The sequence below is a fragment of the Metopolophium dirhodum genome, chromosome 3 (genome assembly GCF_019925205.1).
Source record: "Metopolophium dirhodum isolate CAU chromosome 3, ASM1992520v1, whole genome shotgun sequence".
Taxonomy (NCBI): domain Eukaryota; kingdom Metazoa; phylum Arthropoda; class Insecta; order Hemiptera; family Aphididae; genus Metopolophium; species Metopolophium dirhodum.
In genome coordinates this window covers 5,564,894-5,585,114 of record NC_083562.1, presented here as the reverse complement: position 1 = coordinate 5,585,114, position 20,221 = coordinate 5,564,894, and the positions used below count along the sequence as shown (strand labels likewise).

The following is a 20,221-nucleotide window of genomic DNA, read 5'->3' as shown; positions in this document are numbered from 1 at the left end:
AATTTAATATCAAAGTCAATGAGTCACCAAAGCAAGTCCTGACAATCTAACATTTCCTTGTTGATTCCTCAAAAATGATTTTAATCAACCAGCTAACTTAACGATGGCGAAAAACTGTAAACAGTGTAAACATACATGCAATGCTTTAATTGAACCTGCGATTTCATTATGGGCTTTGGCCTAGGGGGGCTCCCCCCCTCCTATATACGCCACTGACAGTAGGTTACAAGTGGGTCAGTGTAAGTTTTTCAACAGTCCCGTCAACTTTGAATTATCGATAGTCGACTGCATATGTATATATATATATATACAAAATCAGTGGCGGCTCGTGGGCGGTGCTGGTGGTTGGGGTGCGACTTAAAATATAATAGCGGTAGCCATAGGTATAACAAATTATTTAAATATACGAAAATATACATCTTACCATGAAAAAATAGATTTATTTTGTCATGCATCCCACTTTTTATATAGTCGCAGGTCGCAGTAGAAAATGTAAGTTAAAATAATAATAATAGCGATTAGCAACCGACAACGCTGTTAATTTTAAAAATAAATTACCCAATATTGTAATATACTAATGTATATAAATATTTTACTGTATGGACGACGCTGCCAGTCGTCCAAACCCGTATATAACATCGCAGCAACAATAAACGTACCCGCACGCACACGATTTCGGGCGTCGTTTATAAGTCATTATTAGGGCTCAGAAGTTGAGGCATTTTGCATTTTTTTTTGGATCTTTTTAGACGATGCTCTCCTGGCCACAAATGTGTTTCATTAGCACGTGAATCTGAAAAACTAAATTTTATTTTGCATTTTTATGCTTTTTTTGGCTTTTTTTCCTTTTAAGTAATTTTTTGACATTTTAAGTCATTTTTATTGATTTCACACTAGTTCACTTCTTATAGTTTCTTATCTATGCCAATAACTTAAAACTTGGAAATTACCACGGACTAAGATTAGTACCTATCCGATTTTATCTCGCCGATTATATTTTGTCGTTGTCGTGTTTCCTAATAATCGATTAGTATCCGATTTTATCTGACCGATTACAGTCGTAATTTCAGATATGCCCCAATCACTTCAGTGGACGTGGAGAGAAGTTTTTCAAACTATAAATATTTATTAACAGATAATCGTCGTTCATTTACTTTTGATAACATCAAAACGCTCTAATTATACAATGCAATGATTTTTGAGTAATTTGTACGGTTTGATAAATGTATCGAACAAATATTTTTTATTTCATTTTTAAAGACATTATTTGTCATTTTTATGTCATACTTTGAGGGATTTGTAAGCTTTGATAAATGTATATAGAAATTTATAGTAAAATAGAGTAAAAAAATTTAAAAAAAATGTATTTTTATAAATTTAAAACAAATATTTGTAATTTTTTTAGATCATTTTTAAAGACATTTTTCGTCATTTTTGCATTTTTTTTAGGTCATTTTTTGATGTTTTTAAGGTCATCAACTTCCAAGCCCTAGTTATTATATACGAATTCTGAATATTGCTCGTACGCATAGATATTGAAGAATCTGATTAAAAATAAATTACCCAATATTGTAATATACTAATATATGAATATTTTACCACTGCTCGTGTGGTAATTTATAACTTACTATTTTACTATTTAAAATGTAAAATTAAGAATATTATACAATTAATTTTCTTAATTTTAGTAGGGGTGCGATCGTCCCGTCGTCCAAACCACGAGCCGCCACTGTACAAAATACTAAATATATAATATACTAAAAAAAGAATTCGAATTACAGTTAAGAAAAAAATTTTGTTTTTTATTATTGTACATGTTTATTATTTTAGTAAATTAGGTGGTACATAATAGAATTATTTATTGCTTTTAAATTTTAAATTAAACTAAATAATAATTGTACTACGTAAATTAAATTATTATTATAAAAGATTATTATTTTTGGGGAAATCTGTAATGGTTTTCTGCTTCGTCGAATTTAGTTTCATTTTTTCAATAGTATTTTTTTTGAACTAAAACTTGAAATAAAACTATATTCGGCTGTCGGCTATCGACGAATCGACGAGTTCAATTACGATTAGAGACGATTAAGAAATAAAACGATAAGGCGGTAATAATGCTATAGTTATCGAAAATAATAAGGTAAATTTCTATATATGATTTGTACAGTAAATTATTAACAAAAAGATTATAGGAATAGAGATAAGATACAAATGGTGAATATATTTAGGATTGCCGAGCGGTGAACGAATGATACTTCAAATTGTGATTTGTGACGTGTTAGTGGCAGTGGTGTATTAACGGGGGGGGGGGGGGGGGTCAATCGCCCCATAGGCTGTATATAATAGTCAAAATTTTTCGGAGTCCTAACTTGAGACGTCTAGCTTTAAAAGCTAAAAAGCGGGACTACTGAATAAAATCCCCCCCCACCCATGACAAAAACCGCGTAATTTTCAAGGGACCTAGTATTTACTTCGAATTACTGAAGGTTTGAATTATCGAGAGTCGACTCTACTTACAACTCACATAGTCACATATTATATATGTTGTTGTTTTGGTAGGCACTGTTATTCATTTGGACACGGGTCACAACTCACAACATATCCATCACGCGTTCATCGATGAATCGCTGAAAAAATGTCCCACACTAGGAAAAAAACGTTCCGATAAAAATGAATGAAAATATATCAAAACTGAAATATAAATATGTTAAAATTGTATTGAAAAATACATTAAAGTTACATAAAAAAATCATAACCTATCATAACTTATGTAATTACTTAGGTACTATTAAATCACATATTAAAATATAATAAAATTTAATTTAATACAAGTCTAAAATAATAAAATGCAATACAATAGTCAATAATATAAATACAATTATAGTACCTATATAATTATAATAATAATGCTATAAAAATGTAATATTATAATTTTTTTTTTTTTATTAGGGTTAAGGCTTCGATTACTAGGTCATTAGCCTGTCGTACTGTAGATTAGTTAACACGTGTGTGTTTGTTTTGGCAGAATTTTTAATTTGGGCACCTGTAGGTATCTGCCATGCCCGGCCGGGGGATGGCGCCACTTGTTTTCCGGACACCGTGACTTGCCCGAAGAAAAATGCCGCCCGCGACCGAGGTATCGAACTCGGGTCGGCCACTCCGTCCCCCAATATTATAATTAGATACACCTCTTTCTTATGTTATGATTTACGGCTGTTAAAAAGGCCTATTTTAGGTATACATATAACCTATTGGATATTATTATTCCGAAAAACGTTTGTTTTTATGTTGTGTTCCTAATCAAAGTTCAAGTTATAAGTATCTAAAGTAATTTCGTATATATTTATTAGTCTACTATATTTGAAAAACCATCCAGAATGAATTCCTATTATAACAAACTAACATTTTTTAAATATTACCTCTGCTTTATATCTTTCAATTTATGATGAATAATTTATAATATGAAACTTTTTATATTTATCTATACTATTTGATACATACCATATTATCATTACACTAAAACTAAATAGTAAATTACTAAATTATAGCAAAAGCCAAAAATATGATCTTCATTAAGGAACTTGAATATTAAATATACATATATAATATTATAGTATATACACTATTTAGGTATGTAAGCTACCTTCTATTTTTTATGTAACTTTAATGTATTTTTCAATACAATTTTAACATAATTATACTTCAATATTGATATATTTTCATTAATTTTTTTCGGGATTTTTTTTTTTCCGATTACCTTCATTGATTCACTATATAAAGGCAAGAACCACTCAGGCTTTAGTTCAAGTTGAGCAATCCAATGTTCACACTAGAAAGAAGTGAACATTGACTGTGCAACGTTGTTTTTAATATTTCGATATCACAAATTCAAAAAAAAGTATTCAAGTTTGAAAAACTCAAAAAAATGAATTTTCAAACAATAAGAACTTTTTTTGAATTTGTGATAAGTTTAAAAAAATTAAAAACAATTTTGCACAGTCAATATTTTCTTCTTTCTAAAGTGAAAATTTGGTTGCTTAGCTTGGACAACAGCCTGAGTGGTTCTTACCTACATAAAATCAGTTTTTATTATGTCTTACATTTGTCAGACGGAGACAAGACATGAACCCGGTAGCGACCTCATAAGGGGTAGTTTTAACTATCTTTTTTGTTTAATGCTCTTTTGAACGAGTTGATAGAGAGAATGTTTAAAAATTATAACTAACAGCCATTGACATAGATAAATATATTAAAATATAATATAATGTACATAATATATGATCTCATAACAATTAATATTTCAGACAAAATATGAAAAAAATAAATTTATTGAATACATTTTTTTTTTAAATACTTAGCATATATACATTTTACTAATACACATAAAAATGTAGAACACAATATGGGAAACGTGATATGAAAAAAAAAATAACACATTCAATCGATTTTCATTCATTATAACTTAATTATTTTAATAATGGATTGAAAAAAAACATAATAAATCCTATAAGTCTTCTTTTTTTAAATGTTTACACACCAACAAGTAATATTTTTTTTTTTTTTAGTTTAATGCTATACAAAAAATCTTATTGCACTTAGCAATACTATAATATAGCATCACAAAAGTTATACAAAATTGCATCAGTTTTAAAAAGAAAAATTGGTTAAATGGTTAAAAAGAATACAAATAAACGCAAAAACAATCAAATATATATAAAAAAAAACTCAACACTTATTTACACGAAATAATACGTAAAAGCGATTAATTAAAACCCAATCGTTTGAGTGTGTTTCTGCCAGCTAAAAGTGACGTTGTAACATTGTGACAAGACGATGTTTTTGATTTGGAACGGAACTTTCTTAGATCTGAGGTGTGGGCAGGATCATACATTGACCGATAACTAGATGGCACACACAAACTACTGTGTTGACTGTAAAATTTACAGTATCCACCATCAAGCAAATACATTTCTGGATAGTCCAAGTAAGGATAGCACATACTGTTATTTTCCCTATCTGCGTTACGCAGGTATCGCGACCTACAAAACAAACAAAACAGGCTATTCATTTCTTTGGTTTACTTAAAAAAAAAAAAAATGTGAAATAGCTAAATCATATATTTTAATCTTTACTAATACTATAAAGCTGAAGAGTTTATTTTAGAGAGCCTTTATATATAAGAAAGTGGTTAACTTTTTCTATAGACTGTCTGTTATCATTGATAATGGACGCCATTTTTCGTCCAAATTTGTATATATCTTACCAATGTTAAATACATTAATTGTCAATTGTTTTTACACTACCTACAATGTTATTTTAATAATATGTAACTATTAATATTTTGTTTTGTTTTGTTGCATAATAATATAATAACCGTATTCATATTTTGTATCATAGACTATTGTTATTTGTTATGATAAATTAAGATATATATATATATATACCTAGTTATTACATCCATATTTAATATTATATTAAACAATAATTTATTATTTTAGTTGCTGTTATGCAGTACCTAAGCATATTTCTTTAATATTTTATAAATTTACTAATAAATTATATTATTTCCTATTTTATGCATTTTAGGTTTAAAAAAATGGGGGAATTTTTGGACAAAAAAAGGCTGATATTTACTCATTTGACCTCTCTCTTATTATCTAGGTTCTCTAGTTTGTTTTATTTGAAATCGCTAATCTAAGAAACTACTGGTTTGATTTGAAAAATTATTTTTGTGCTGGGTAGTCTGTTTGTTGAGAAAAGCTATAAGCTATATAACATCATGCTACAACCAATAGGTCTAACTCCCGGGAGATTCTCAAATAGGGACTTTGAGATTATTATTATTTTTGTTTATAAATGGTTGGTTTTAGTTTTAATAATAACTATTATTATTAATGCGATAAGCTTTAACAAACTCTTCAGCTTTACAATAGTAGTATAGATACTAGATAGTATGGAAAAATTTAAATTTCTTCGCAACAATGTAACCGTTGCTATAGTTTTGACTGGTCCAACAGTTGGTCAAACAATACTAAAATGTTGCATACCAATGATTTGCATTTTAACTTCAAAATAATACAATTTTCTCTTAAGTTATCATCTGTAGTAACAATTAATAAAACATTTAAGCACGTAGGAATTGATCAAGACTATTTTTCACATGAACTATATGTTATCAAGATAAGGTTGCAGAGAAAACCAGTATGTTCTTCTACCATAAGAAAATAAAACTAAAGAAGTATCTACTTTAAAATAAATACTACAAAAATAGAACTAATTATATAAATACATACTTACTAACTATAATATAATATTTGAGTTACAAAACTCCCCCAATTACATGGGGAAAACTATATTCAACAATTTAAATAACGAAGTAAAAAGTCTAATAAAAGTGTATGTGAGCCAATCCAATAATACCAATGATATTATTAATAAAAATAAAATAAAAAAAGGCAATAAATAAAATAGTTAGTGATCTTGATGATAATGTGTGTATCAATAAAATTATAAAAAGTTTATATGTCTAAACATAATATCTTAAAATAGTATGTACCTATATGTAACGTTATATATATACTACATTATGTTTAATTAATTAAATCGTATTTTTATTTGTATAAGTATTTTACTATAAAACTTATTGTAATATTGATGGACTTTGTATACCAGATACGAGCTTATAGCTCAGTTGGTATACGTATCAGCTATTATTAATGTAATTTATTGTTATTATTTAATTGTGATTGTTTAGGTTGAATAAATAAATACATTTTAATCATAATATAAAGTTGTCATTTTTTACAGACCACAAAGTACGCAGGATCAGCTAGCTAGTACTTTAAGATTTAAATAGTTCAAGTATATAATTATAATCACCTTAATAATTGTGTTACATGAGTTCAGTGGATTAAATCTAAATTTATATATTTTGAGGGTACAATAAGAATATGTGATTGTGTGAGAATTTAGGCCATAAGTCCACATGGGCTTAATTAAAAATGTATACATGAGAAGTTTGATGCTTAGTTTGGTGTTTGTTAGATATTAGTGTTTTAATTGAGCAAAGACAAGTTTAAGGCGAGTTTTTTTGTTCTGATATGGAGTGTCCAGGTAAGACTGCGATCAATGGTTAGGCCTAAGTACAGATTGGGACAAAGGAATTGGGATGTTACCAAGAGAGACTTCTGAGCAGGGGGAAGAAGACGGTGAGTGAAAGTAGTGTGTATGGATTTTGATTGGTTGACTTTGACTCTCCATTTTTGACATTAAGTCAAGGAGATTATGGAGATTTGAGGAAACAGTGTGTGGTTTTTTATGTACTGATATAATTGCCTTAATCTTTCGTAAATCCAGCTACTGACGGAACGTTGGTCTGCAACATATATAATACATAGTATTGGAGAAAGTAGGACCCTTGAGAGGCTCCCGCATTAATAATTGCAATGCTTGAGAAGCAAAAACCAAACTTGACTTAAAAATGATGAACAGTAAGATAAGATTTAATCAGTAAAAAGAATATGTTGGGGGGAGAAAAATTTTACATTTATATAGTAGCCCATCGTACAAAGCCTATCAAAGGCCTGATGTGAAACATCAAGGAACACGCACGAGCAGTATTTATTTTTTTTCAGACAGAAGAATAATCTATGTAATTGATGTGTTGAGAGGCCTGAAAGCCGAATTGGGTGTTAGGAAGATGTTAAAAGAAAAAAATGGAAGGCAGAATTCTTTTTAGAATAAGTCTTTTTGATAGGTTGTTAATAGATATAAGATTAATAGGTCGAAAGGATCAATATAACAGTGTTGTTAAAATTCCTTTTATATAGGAATCTGTTCAATTCCTCGTTCCTTTAGTATAAATAGGAAGTCGTTTATTTAGTTCCTCATTCATTTAATGTCAAAAGGAACTCGTTCAATTCCTAGTTCCTATGAAAAAGGAACTCATTCTTTTCCTCGTTCTTCACAGTTCATGAGCTATCAGTTATTATTATAATCACTAATCAGAACACAGTCATATGTGAATAAAAAGTTGGTAGTCACGTCTATTATTTTTTTTACAGATAATCAAACAAAATTAAAAAAATTTTCTTTCCTAATGTTTTTTTAAACTCTTCCGAGAAGAACAAAAGAATTATAATATTTACGATCCTGTTCCTAAAAATAAGGAATTGATTCACGTTCCTATTCCTTTAAAAAATAATGGAATTTATTACTTCATCCGTTCCTCTAAAAAGGAATCAATTCCAGGAATCGTTCTTTGACAACACTGCAATATAACTATATTTTAGTGTATATTTCGCGATGAAAATGATAATAAAACTTTTTAACTTAAAAACTAAAAATATTGTTCCTTTGGTTATGCTTTAGTTTTAGTTGCTAAATCATTTTTACTAGTCAGGACTTTTAGGTCCTTAAAGAGTTTAATATATTCCACCTAATATTTTAAGATTATTTCTTAGTGTCATTTAAGTTGGAATATAAGTCAGTATTTATTACTACTTGTCAAGTTGAATACACTCAAAAAACAAAAATATAAACTATAAATGTACAACATAAATTTAAGTCTATTATAATAATTAATAACATTTTACTCACAGACGTGGGCCTCTCTCCGATGAAAATTCACAGTGAAATATCAAAACATTTCTCTTCACATTAATTTTATCAGTTTTATGAGATTTTTTACCCAACTTGTCTTCAGTATAATCTTTAAATAGTTGCTCTTTAGTAAATATGTTGATAGCTCCTCTTATATGACCACCTTCATATTCATAGGGATATCTGCAAAAAAAATTAATTAATAAATACATAACACAATTTTACTTACAATAAAATAATATTTGTATAACCTGCAATCTATTATCACATAGGAATCAATACAATCATTGAATGCGCCCTCCAATAAATGAGCCAATGTATCGGAAGATATACTACGGAGATCTGCATGACGGCCAAGTGTTAACAAAGGCAATATAAATGATCGACTGAAGTCACCAATTAAATTTGATTCATTATCCTCTGATAAAATAAAAGAACAATATTTTTTTTAAAGTTGTACAACTATTTTAATTTGATCACATAAATTGGCCAAAGAAAACTACTGTAGCATATTATAATTATCATCATAAATAAATTTCAATACATAGTTAAACTATTAATTAATGAAGTTATTTTGTTATCATTTTAATCCAACAATTTTACAAACAAAAAATAAGGATTTAATTGCTTCGTTTAAAATAATCTAGTGTATTACTTACCTTTCTCAAATGCAGCTTTTATAGTGGCATCATTAGTTGAAAATGACCTTTGAAGCTTGGGAACACTATTTTTGCAAAATCCATAGTCAAAGAATGAAGTTTTCTTGTGCGATACAGGAGCAGTTAAAGAAGTATTTTCAGTGTCTAACTCAAATTCATTAAATAATTTACGTTTTTTCAGAACAACATTAGTGTCTTTAATTTTTCCAAAGACTAAATCCTATTTGTAAGAAAATACAATGATAAATTGAAAAAATTATTTACACTACTACATAAAATAATTACTTTCAACTTTTCGAGTTGTTTCTGAATCATATTTAGAATTTCTTTGTTTTAAAATAGGTTATAAAATAGGTATTAATGGCTTTGAATTGTGTTCAAATCTTCATATACAGTAAAATATATAAATCAGACAAAAATACAAATAAAAGTTAAATTGTGGCTTGGTGTTGTGGTCCATGCATTCAGTCACAAAATGTGTTGCACAAATACACCTTCGTGTTCCAATCCAACCATACATCCTCCCCCCCTTGCAAACAGTGAATGGCCATAGTTGCTGTGCTTAAATATAAAATTAAAATGTAATTTAATGATTTTAGGAAAATACCTGGTTAATGCCCGTGAATCTTCAGAGAGCACTGAAAAAAAATAACAATTTATTATTAGTAATTAAATTAGGAGTTCTTTGAAGTTCTTGATCCACAGTTGTAATGTAAGACAACCTATCTTGTATTAAGTGGGTAATTACCTAAATAATTAGATTTTGTGATGTATACTTGTGTTTCTATTTAACCATTATGAAATAAATACATTTCTATTTTTTTATTTTTTTAATGAGTGTTAAAATGAGTTCATTTAATGATGAAGCACTAATCAATAAAGAGGTATCACCAATGACAAATTTAGTAAATAGTCTAACAGTCGGATGCAAACTAACATTATAACCCAGAGAAACTCCAAAAAAATGTTATGATAACATACTCCACGTTCTTACTCAATTAAAATAAATAATAGTTATTTTGTATTACTTTGATTTGAGTGTCCTGAGAAATCAATTGTATCCAAAGTGTTAAAGCCTAAGGCTTTGTCATTTACATCTCCAACAATGTACTAAGTTCTTGATGCACTGGCATAATACAAGAGGTCGTCACCCATTGGAAGATCATGATCTTAATTCATGAGACTGTGGTTTTTTTTCAATGCTCTCTGAAGATTCCCGGGCAAGATTAACCAGGTATTTTCCTAAAATCAGTAAATTTAATTTTAATTTTTATATTTAAGCACGGCTACTATGCCCATTCACTGTTTGTAGGGGGGTACGGTTAAATTGGAACACATGTGTATTTGTGCAACACATTTTGTGACTGAATGCATCCACCGCACCAACACCAAGCCACAATTTAACTTTTATTTGTATTTTTACCTGAATTATATATTTTACTGTGTATGAAGATTTGAACCCAGAACTGTAATTGAAAAGAAAAATTCATTATTAAATGTTTCTTGGTCAAATTCAATTGTTTGTTACAAAGGAGTTCCAGAAATAGATGATCAATTTCCAGAAAAGTAACCTTTCTTCATCAATATTGGTAAATAATAAATAAGAATACATTATATTTTAATACCTACTATAGTTTAACTATTATTGATGGTGGAAGTCCCAAGATTCACTTCACAATGGAGATATTTTTTTCTTACATTCGCCATTAATTAAACCTATTGTCAAATGTAAGGGAGGAGAGGTGGGAAATTAGGGAATTTGAATGGTTGAATAATATGTATTTTTGTGAAATCGCTTATACCTGTGTACCTACCTATAAATTAAATATTTAGTGAATAAGTAATACACAATTTAAATTTCTTACCTTATAATCATAAGAACTCGAAGCTTTTACTTCATAGTCAGCTTTGTTATTTTGAATTTTGTTTGAACTAAAGGTATCATTTGAAAGATATTCAACTCCTTTGACATTTTTCGATTTCAGTGGTGTTATGGTATTATGTTCAATTAGTTGAGAAGTTGAAGATTCCGCTGTGGCAATTGATGATAAACATAATTGTTCATTCTTTGATTTTGAAATAAGACTTTCAAATTTTTCACTCAGAGTAGGAGTTAATTCAGTTGAATTCATATTAAAAGATGTTTCAGGAAAATCATGTTCAGGATCATATACTTTTGATGGAGAGATATTTTCATCCACATTGTCTATACAAAATAATTTACGTTTTCTATTTGTTGTCAATGGTGATTGTTCAATTTTATGTAACTGAATCTGAAGAGACCTCGGAAGAGATTTACGAGGATTTGTATAAGTAAACATTTTAATCTAAAACAAATAAAAATATTAAATATATTTAACCAATGATATTATACACTACAATAAATAGGAATACCCGAATACATTTACCAAGCACCCTGATTTTCAACCAATTTTTTAGAGGACTTGAGTATTTTAGTACATTGAAAACGATGGTGAAAGAATTTGGATGTCAGTCTTTGTTTCAAATTTAAAGCTATATTTTAAGTTAGCTGTTTATACCATACAGTATTAAATAGCTATCTTTTCCATTAAAAAAAAGGACAATGGGACAGTGGGTTTCAAGTTAAAACAATACACATCAGGTACATGTAACCCAAACACAAAAAAAAAAATTAAAAAAGGGTGCCCAGTAAAGTAATTCCTTGAATTTTTATTATTTATATACCATACAATTTCCGTAATAATCATAGAATAAAGAATATAGAAGAATAATAATAATAGAGAATAAATACTCAATTTAATGATCTAATTTTACCAATTGAGAGTTCTAATTTTAATTATTTTTTGTTTTATAATATTTTGTAATAGCCCATGTGTTATATATATTTTATAAATTAAGTTGTAAAATAGCGTTTTGATAATGATTACAATAGGTAATAATATACCTACCTATGTAGCAAGGGCGAGCACTTAGTTATTTTAAAATATTTTTTGTTGACATAAAAGAACCTATAAATTGTTAGTTGTTAGGAAACTACTGTAGTTAATTACTCTTTTTTTTTGTTTTCACAATCAGGCATGTCATTAAAGACTAAAGAAGCAACATTTTTATAGGAAGCTGAAAAAGTATATTTGAGGGAAATGTAACAAATAGACTATTACCTACTAGTTATTGCTAAAAAACTAAATGATCTTGTTAGTTGGAATGAACAATATCTAGTCTCATGATATATAAATCAACTGTTAAACTCTGTGATTGATTCAAAACTTAGATCTCTTAAATCATATAGACTAATTATTAAAAGAATTAAAAATATTTTGAAAATTTTATCATTTAGGTAGGTACAGAAAATGATTCGCAGAAGAATACAAAAGCAGTTTCCGCGGTGTCGTCGGTTCAAACACGAAAAATAAAAATAAAAAGGTACAGAAAATGCTACTTAAATATTTTGTGAAAATTTCAAGTATCTGCAGTTGTGTTTTTAAGAAATGCCAAGAAAATTGATTTTGTCAAAAACAGGATTATTAAAAATAAAAAAACGAACAACACGCAAAATTATAGTAAAATAATCTAAGTCTTTTGTATCATACAATTTTAACTAATTTTGATCATTATCAAGCTAAAACAACTTTAAAATAATAATATAATTTATTGGGTATCAAAATATATATATACAATGTACTAACTACATAGGTACCAAAATATAAATTTATCTAAAGCCAAATCAAATTTTAAACTTACATTATAAAAATTGATTATAATGGTTGTAGTAAAGTCATGAGAGTAAGATGAAATGGTGAAAATTGCAAACATCTAGCTTTAAACTTATATTTTTCATTTTTTAATACTTATCTATTTGGTAGCTTTGTTATGCGAATAGTACCTATAAAGATAAGTGAAAAATAAAAGAATTGACTTCTCTGTAGTTCACTATAGTTTAGTTTACTTTGAATTTTGATTATAGAGTAAATAAAACAAGAAATAAGGTAAATTTTTTGTTAAATGGGCCGATTCTTTGTTGAGGGTCAATAGAAATTTAAAATCACAATCCAGCGCTGAACTTACATCAAATATTCAAATTTATTTTAATATAATACAGGGTGATTCTTTTATTATAAAACACTCATTATTTCAAAAAGTATTTATGTTTTTGAAAATATTTTTTTACATAGTTTCATGTTGTTAAAAAAACAAGTTTTTATTAAAAAAACAAGTTTTTATTAAAAAAACATTTTTTAATTATTTTACTTTTTGAATGACAACATAGGTAAAGTTTTAATTTCATATTCCAAAGCAAAATAGTTTTCTAAATATTTTGATACATAAAAATCAAATTAAGGGGGAGTAGCTAGTTTATGAGTTATGAGTTATCCTTCTATGGTAGGATGTTGCGTGGGGGAACCAGTTTTGGTCGGTGCACCGTGCGTTCTCTGGTTGAACAGAGTATACATTATGTCTATACGATAACAAGTTTTTGGCATTATTTTTTGTAACATCTGCACCGAAAAGTTGGAGCGACTTTTTCATGTACAGGTCGTGATGAGGTGGGAATTCCCATAGTGTCGGGTGGTTACATGGAAATCCCCAAAAGTGCCTGGTGGTAAAATGGAAATCCCCAAGTGCCGGGCTCGCATATCCCCTGCACAAACAGCCACTGAAATCTATACCACGGTCCTTACAAAACATAAACTTTTGGTTACATCTTAACAGCGGCGGTCAAATGATTTTGCCATGGAGGGGGATGTGGTTGAATTTTTAACATTTAAACAAATATAATTTTATGATACCTATAGATATTTATGGTAATGCCAAATATCAATTTTATCAATTATGGTAAATACAAACTTCATTTATAAAGAATTAATTACAATATTATTATAAAATAATAGTAAATCTATTTTTTATTTTTATTTTGCTAGTTTGTTCAGTATTACTTTCAATGCTTATGAAAATTATTGTGACTTATGATTTATAATTTTTTTGTAATGAAAATATGTACAACTTATGAATTACCTTTTATTCAATTTTCAAAATTGTTCGGCTAGCCAAATTTATCTTATCGACAATTCAAAAAAACTGTCTATAAATAGCTCAAAAAACCTCAAAATCTTTCAAAAGTTATATCATGTACCTATAGGTGACGCCAATAAAAACATTTGATGAAAATTTCAAGTATCTAAATTTTTTAGTTTTTGAGAAACCGCAAAATTAAAAAAAAGGTGGGTAAGTGGACGTTGCTCTGCCGTACAGTAGGTTACAAGTGGGTCACTGTAATGGATGGTGTTAAATTTGAATTCAATGATATAATATCATTGTATAAGAAAAACGATTCTGAGCAAAAACAGTCAGTCAGCCTATGATATTACCAAGTATATTTGATGATATTATTGTGAATAAAGTAATTTATATATAATTTATTTACGTGGAGCCTTGTTTTCAATTTTCAATCCTTAGCTATAAAAGTTGAATATTTTATAAATTTTTAACTACAAAAAAATTATTAAACTTTAAATTTGATACATTTTGTCAAAATTTGAACTTTAAATGCTTATAAAAAAAAATTGTGCTTAGGTATGTATATTTAATATTTTTTAACTGTTATTGTAACAATATATCAGGAGCCTTGAATTAAATGTTCACGCTTTTTTACCCATCAAATAAAATTTAATTGAGCCTTAGCGATCCAAAAAGCAATCCATATAATCAAGGAAATGCCTAACAACACCTTCAATATATTAACTGACTCTCTGAGTACACTAATAAGTATCCAAAACCCCAATAAAAATAACGAAATAACTAATAATATTACCAATCTTCTCAACAGCACTAACAAACTTATAACACTAACATGGATTCCTAGCCATACCGGAATTGAAGGGAACGAAAGAGCAGACATGATGGCAAAACAAGCAACCAGTGACCAAACCATTGAAGTATTGAACTTTCTTTCCAAAGATGACCTTAAAAGAGAAGCCAAACATTTCATAACAAACTTATGGCGTAAGGAATGGCATTTACTAAGGGACAACAAATTAAGAGAAATTAAACCCACCACCGATAGATGGATTAACCCAACAAATTTAACAAGACAACAAGTAATTTTAACCCGCTTAAGGATTGGACACACCTGGCGTACTCACAAACACCTCATGGACAAAACAGACCTAGAACCATGCACCACCTGCGGATCCGAAATCTCCATCAAACACCTGCTACTAGAATGCCGCCAATTTAATGAAGAAAGAACTAAACACAACATTCCCAGCAGTCTCTCCGTATGTCTCAACAATGAACCCCTAAATATCAACCGAACACTTAGTTTTATAAGAGACACTAATTTACATAAAACCATGTAACCAAAAATCTAAATAATTTTAATTTTTTCCTTTTTGTTATAATTTACTACATATTTATAAGTATTTACCTATAATGTATTATAATAATATTGTCAGTTTGTAATAATTAATCGCGGCCAATGACCTATGCAGTCGAGGCCTTGTTCTTTATAATAATAAAAAAAAAAAATTTAATTGATATTTATAGACAAAAAAACTAAAAATATTGAAAACTGACAATGTTCGTAAACAGCTCAAAATAAGTAAAAATATTTTGAAAACATTCAGTAAAGTTTGCATGTTTCTAGAGTCGTTAGTTTTTGAATTATATCAAAATAAAAAAATCGTTACATAAGAAATTGAGTGAATAACAAATTTTGTAAAAATATGAATTTAAAATGCTCATAAAAATTTAATTTCACTTTCCGGTTGACATTTTTTTTTTTGATAAAGGTAGACAAACTTATGAAAAATCTTGTATTACACTTTCAAATTTTAGATTTAAAAAAAAATTTTTTATGAATTTCAAGCTAAAAAAAATTTGAAAAATGTCGTGTTTTTTCCGTATTTTGTCAATAATGAACTTTAAATGCTTATTAAAAAAAAACAGAAAAAACTGTGACTAAGGATTTTTAATATTTTTCAAAAATCATTGTAACAACATAATAGGAGCTTTATATTAATTTTCCAAGCTTTTTTATCTAACAAATAAAGTTTTATTGTCATTCATAGAAAAAAACCTAAAAAGTTGGAAACTGAGTATATCCGTAAACAGCTCAAAACAATTCAAAATATTTTTAAAATTTTTTCATGTATAGAAAAGACTAATATAAGCATTCAGTGAAAATGTCATGTATTTACGATCATTTGTTTTAGAGATCCACCAAAAGCCAAAATCGATTTTGTCAAAAACAAATTTTGCGTAAAAATTCCCGTTTTTCATTAATTTTTAATTTTTTTTTTCGGGCGCTTTTGAAAACTATTGGGAATTTTAAATTTCGACCTCCTAAAAGTACCAACTAGATTCACTTTCCCATCGAACAAAATACTAAAGTTGAAAATCGAAGCATTATTTCGACTACCAATCGTGTACACAGACACAAAAATAAAAAAAAAAAATAAAAAAACTCATCATTGTAAAATCAATACATTCATCGTTTCACTCAGAATCTAAAAATCAATTTTGTCAAAAACTAGTTTTGCGTAAAAATTCACGTTTTTCCCTAATTTTTAATTTGGTTTTTCCTGGAGCATTGATGTCATGGGGGGATCCATCCCCATTGTTTGACCACCACCGCATCTTATATCACAGAATAGATAAATAATATTCATATTATAACCTCCATGAAGCTTAAAAGAAATAAAACCAAATCGTTTCTTTCATGCATTAGTTGTTGTCGTAAAATGGTCTATAGTTGTTGCATAGATCCTTTGCGGTGGTCAATGAATGCAAAGGAGTGACAACAAATAATATGTGTGGCTCGTGCGGGAATGCAATTTCAGTCTTCGGCATATCACCTACGACTGATATGCTGACCTCGCGCCGTTGTCCACACTCCACAGTATACCTACTATCGACGTTTAAGGCTTAAAAGTATGTAATATTGTCGCGACTACTTACGACTTACTGCGACTACTCCGGTGTATTGCAATTTGAAGTCTGAAGACCGAACGCACTCCACGTCTTCACTAGTCCGTTTTAAAAACGTGTAACGTGGATTAATTTTTAGTAACTACAATAATATAACTGTTACGCTTATGGTATCGTGAAAATGTGAAATAGCTATAATAGACAATCGGCCATCAGAAATGGTAAACAAGCCGACCCGCGTATCGTACCCCACCTATGTGCCAGTAAACGTTTCCATAATACGGGTAACCAAGGTTAGAACATCATGTTGGTGCGCGGGCTTGTTTCCATGTTATTCGGAGATACAAACTTCAGATCAAGGTGTATCAATATTCAATATTCAATACAGTTTACAGTACCTTGCTTCAGATCATACAGTATGATTTATACCACGAATTAAGATATATCTATCTATTAAGGTATATCTTAATTCGTGTTTATACTGATCGTAGGTATAATTTTTCATGGTAAATTTTCCTGGCTTTCCAAATATCTATGTTAAGAAGTCCGTCGACTCCTTCCGGAACGTTGCCAAAAAAAATCAAAAACCTCTGACGGATACCCTTTGGGCGTCATACGGGAAATAGTCATCTGTGTCTTTCGGGTGCTAAATACAATTACTTAATAAGCCGTGTGTTTTTTTTTAATGTATCTCGTCGGATAGTGATACTTCCTGGCTTTCCGAATAATTATGTTAAGTCCGTCGGCTCCTTCCAGAACGTTGCCAAGAAAATTAAAAACCACGGACGGATATCCGGTTTGCGTCGTATGGCCGTCATGTCCTGGGCTTTGCGGCGCTATTTTATAATACTTAATAACCTTTAAGGGTTTTTATGAAATTACAACAAAATATTTTGGGGCAAATCCTTTGCCGATATTTTTGTGGTTAGAAATGGAAGTAGAACATTCAATTTTCAATATACAAACGGCAATATAAATAACGCCTAGAAAATACCGTAATGCGACCGAGCATACAAGTGTTCTTATCACTAGCCACCCGAAAAAAATAGTCAACCAACTTCAAGGTTAATAGAATATTATATAGAATATTATATTCTATTAACCTTGACCCAACTCGTATTATTTATTAGATTAGTTATTAACAATGTACATTTTTAGGCGCTCAATCTTTGGTCCGACGTTAAATGTACCTACCTGACGTACGGATATCCTGTCTCATAATTCGTATTTCGTATTGAATTATTATCAAAAGACATAAGTCATAATATTGTTTTTTACTTTTTTTGACACATTATTTTGTCGTTCAAGCAGTTTGACCGGGACTTTCGACATTATCACGCGCGGTAACACTGTACGCTTATTTCTTTTACACAGAATATTATACTCTCATACTCCTTGACTTGAATGCCGAACTGTGATTTTGATAATACCGAAGTCGGTCTTCGCGAGTCTCATTGTTGATCACAACACGTTTTTTCGTACCTAACCTCGAGGCCTGTCCCGTTGTTTGTTGTTCGACCACCATCAATTTTTTCTAACGCATCGAGTAAGTAACGAAAGACGTCGAGTCTATGGCACATTCGTCTTTAATACGTTAACAATCCTTAAGTGAACAGACTTTAAATGGCGCTAACGCTTGTGTTTTATTGCAGGAAACATGCCTGAATTAACGGAAATCGATGCGACGAAAAAGGTAAGCTTCGAGGACCCCAAGAAAGACGCTGCAGACAGTGACAGTGATTCGAGCGGCGTAGATGTTGCAACCGGTAAGGGTGGCGAGGGAGCAAGCGGCGTCACCGCGGAAGACTTGTCCAACAAGGCCAGACAGTCGAGAGGCGAGAAAAAAGCCAGGAAAATCATATCTAAACTTGGTCTCAAGCAGGTGCGTTGTAGGAAATTATTGTTTGGTTATAATGCTCGGTGTTCATCAACCCTCAAATTGTTATTGGTTTTAGATCCACGGAGTCAATCGAGTGACCATTCGCAAGTCCAAAAATATTTTGTTTGTCATTAACAATCCTGATGTCTTCAAGAACCCAGCGTCCGACACTTACATTGTGTTTGGTGAGGCCAAGATCGAAGATTTAAGCCAGCAAGCGCAAGTTGCAGCTGCTGAGAAGTTCAAGTCTGCTGATATGATGCCGAACGTATTGGACAAAGATGGTGCATCCCGGCCAATGGTCAGCCAGCCTATCCAAGAAGAAGAAGAGGAAGAAGGCGAGATTGATTACAAGGGAGTAGAAGAAAAGGATGTGGACCTAGTTTGTGCGCAAGCACAAGTGACCAAACGCAAGGCCATTGAAGCGCTGCTAAAGAACAACAATGATATTGTCAATGCCATTATGGACTTGACGATGTAAAACTAATATACATATATAACGTTTTAAGGGAGAGAATTATCATTGTTTATACTTTAGACTGATAATGAGATCCATAAATAAATAAGCAGGTTTACTTCGTGATCTTCTGTAAAATTGATTATATCCTAAACGTTATTTGTATATACTATTTTTCAGTTCAATACAAAACTTTCTCTGGCTACAATATTGAGTTACTTCATTTTTATAGCAACCTTCTAAATATGCATTGATTTATTTTATCTCTTATCTCAGCTATATATTATTGTCTCTTAAAATTAAGTACATAATAATATCATATAAACAATTTTTTTGGTGTTTGTTGAATTACTTATTAAAATAACATTTAATTAATATCTTTGTGTTGTTTGATAGACAGTCATCTTGGTTTTAAGTTACAATAATGAAAGAATGTTACAAATAATATAAATAAAAATAATTGTTAACATCATCTTGTTGGAATTTATTGTCAAATATACGGATGCAATGCAACAAAATTACATTTGAACAAAAAAAGAAAATTATACATTAGATTATTATAAAACATCAAGAATTATAATCAAGGCAGGATTAAGGGGGATCTAGCCAGGGCTCTCCCAAGTACCAAAATGAAAGGGGCCCAAACAATTTTAAGCTGATACACATTTTTTAGTGATTTTAAAGAAAAGTTTTTCAATATTTTAAAAACCATTTTTT

General features: G+C 29.6%; 2 protein-coding genes across 4 annotated transcripts; one reads left to right on the top strand and one right to left on the bottom strand.

Annotated features, from left to right (window-relative positions):
* Positions 1-4,333: 4,333 nt before the first annotated feature.
* On the bottom strand, positions 4,334-17,629 carry LOC132940118 (M-phase inducer phosphatase 3-like). 3 transcript variants are annotated; one of them, XM_061007542.1, is made up of 6 exons: positions 17,206-17,629; positions 11,126-11,587; positions 9,261-9,480; positions 8,853-9,021; positions 8,599-8,784; positions 4,334-5,039 (listed from the first exon to the last, which is right to left on the bottom strand). In XM_061007542.1, the coding sequence occupies exons 2-6, from the start codon at positions 11,579-11,581 to the stop codon at positions 4,763-4,765; spliced, it is 1,308 nt and encodes a 435-aa protein (XP_060863525.1). In that variant the 5' UTR covers positions 11,582-11,587; positions 17,206-17,629; the 3' UTR covers positions 4,334-4,762. The 3 variants fall into 3 exon arrangements, with proteins under 3 accessions (XP_060863525.1, XP_060863524.1, XP_060863527.1); XM_061007541.1 differs by having other exon boundaries at positions 4,335-5,039; positions 17,199-17,629; XM_061007544.1 differs by lacking the exon at positions 4,334-5,039 and having other exon boundaries at positions 8,595-8,784; positions 17,199-17,629.
* Positions 17,630-18,555: 926 nt separating this feature from the next.
* On the top strand, positions 18,556-19,712 carry LOC132940120 (nascent polypeptide-associated complex subunit alpha). Its single transcript, XM_061007546.1, has 3 exons — positions 18,556-18,714; positions 18,821-19,050; positions 19,124-19,712. The coding sequence occupies exons 2-3, from the start codon at positions 18,826-18,828 to the stop codon at positions 19,526-19,528; spliced, it is 630 nt and encodes a 209-aa protein (XP_060863529.1). The 5' UTR covers positions 18,556-18,714; positions 18,821-18,825; the 3' UTR covers positions 19,529-19,712.
* The last annotated feature ends 509 nt before the right edge of the window (positions 19,713-20,221 follow it).

What these genes read in the sequence shown, in the direction of transcription:
- LOC132940118 (XM_061007542.1), bottom strand. Translation starts at nt 11,581, where the DNA reads ATGTTTACTTATACAAATCCTCGTAAATCTCTTCCGAGGTCTCTTCAG. An exon ending in TATGTGATAATAGATTGCAG is followed by an intron (nt 8,785 to 8,852) that starts GTTATACAAATA and finishes TTTTTTTTGCAG; the next exon opens with ATATCCCTATGAATATGAAG. An exon ending in TCGGAGAGAGGCCCACGTCT is followed by an intron (nt 5,040 to 8,598) that starts GTGAGTAAAATG and finishes TTTGTTTTGTAG; the next exon opens with GTCGCGATACCTGCGTAACG.
- LOC132940120 (XM_061007546.1), top strand. Translation starts at nt 18,826, where the DNA reads ATGCCTGAATTAACGGAAATCGATGCGACGAAAAAGGTAAGCTTCGAG. An exon ending in CTAAACTTGGTCTCAAGCAG is followed by an intron (nt 19,051 to 19,123) that starts GTGCGTTGTAGG and finishes TATTGGTTTTAG; the next exon opens with ATCCACGGAGTCAATCGAGT.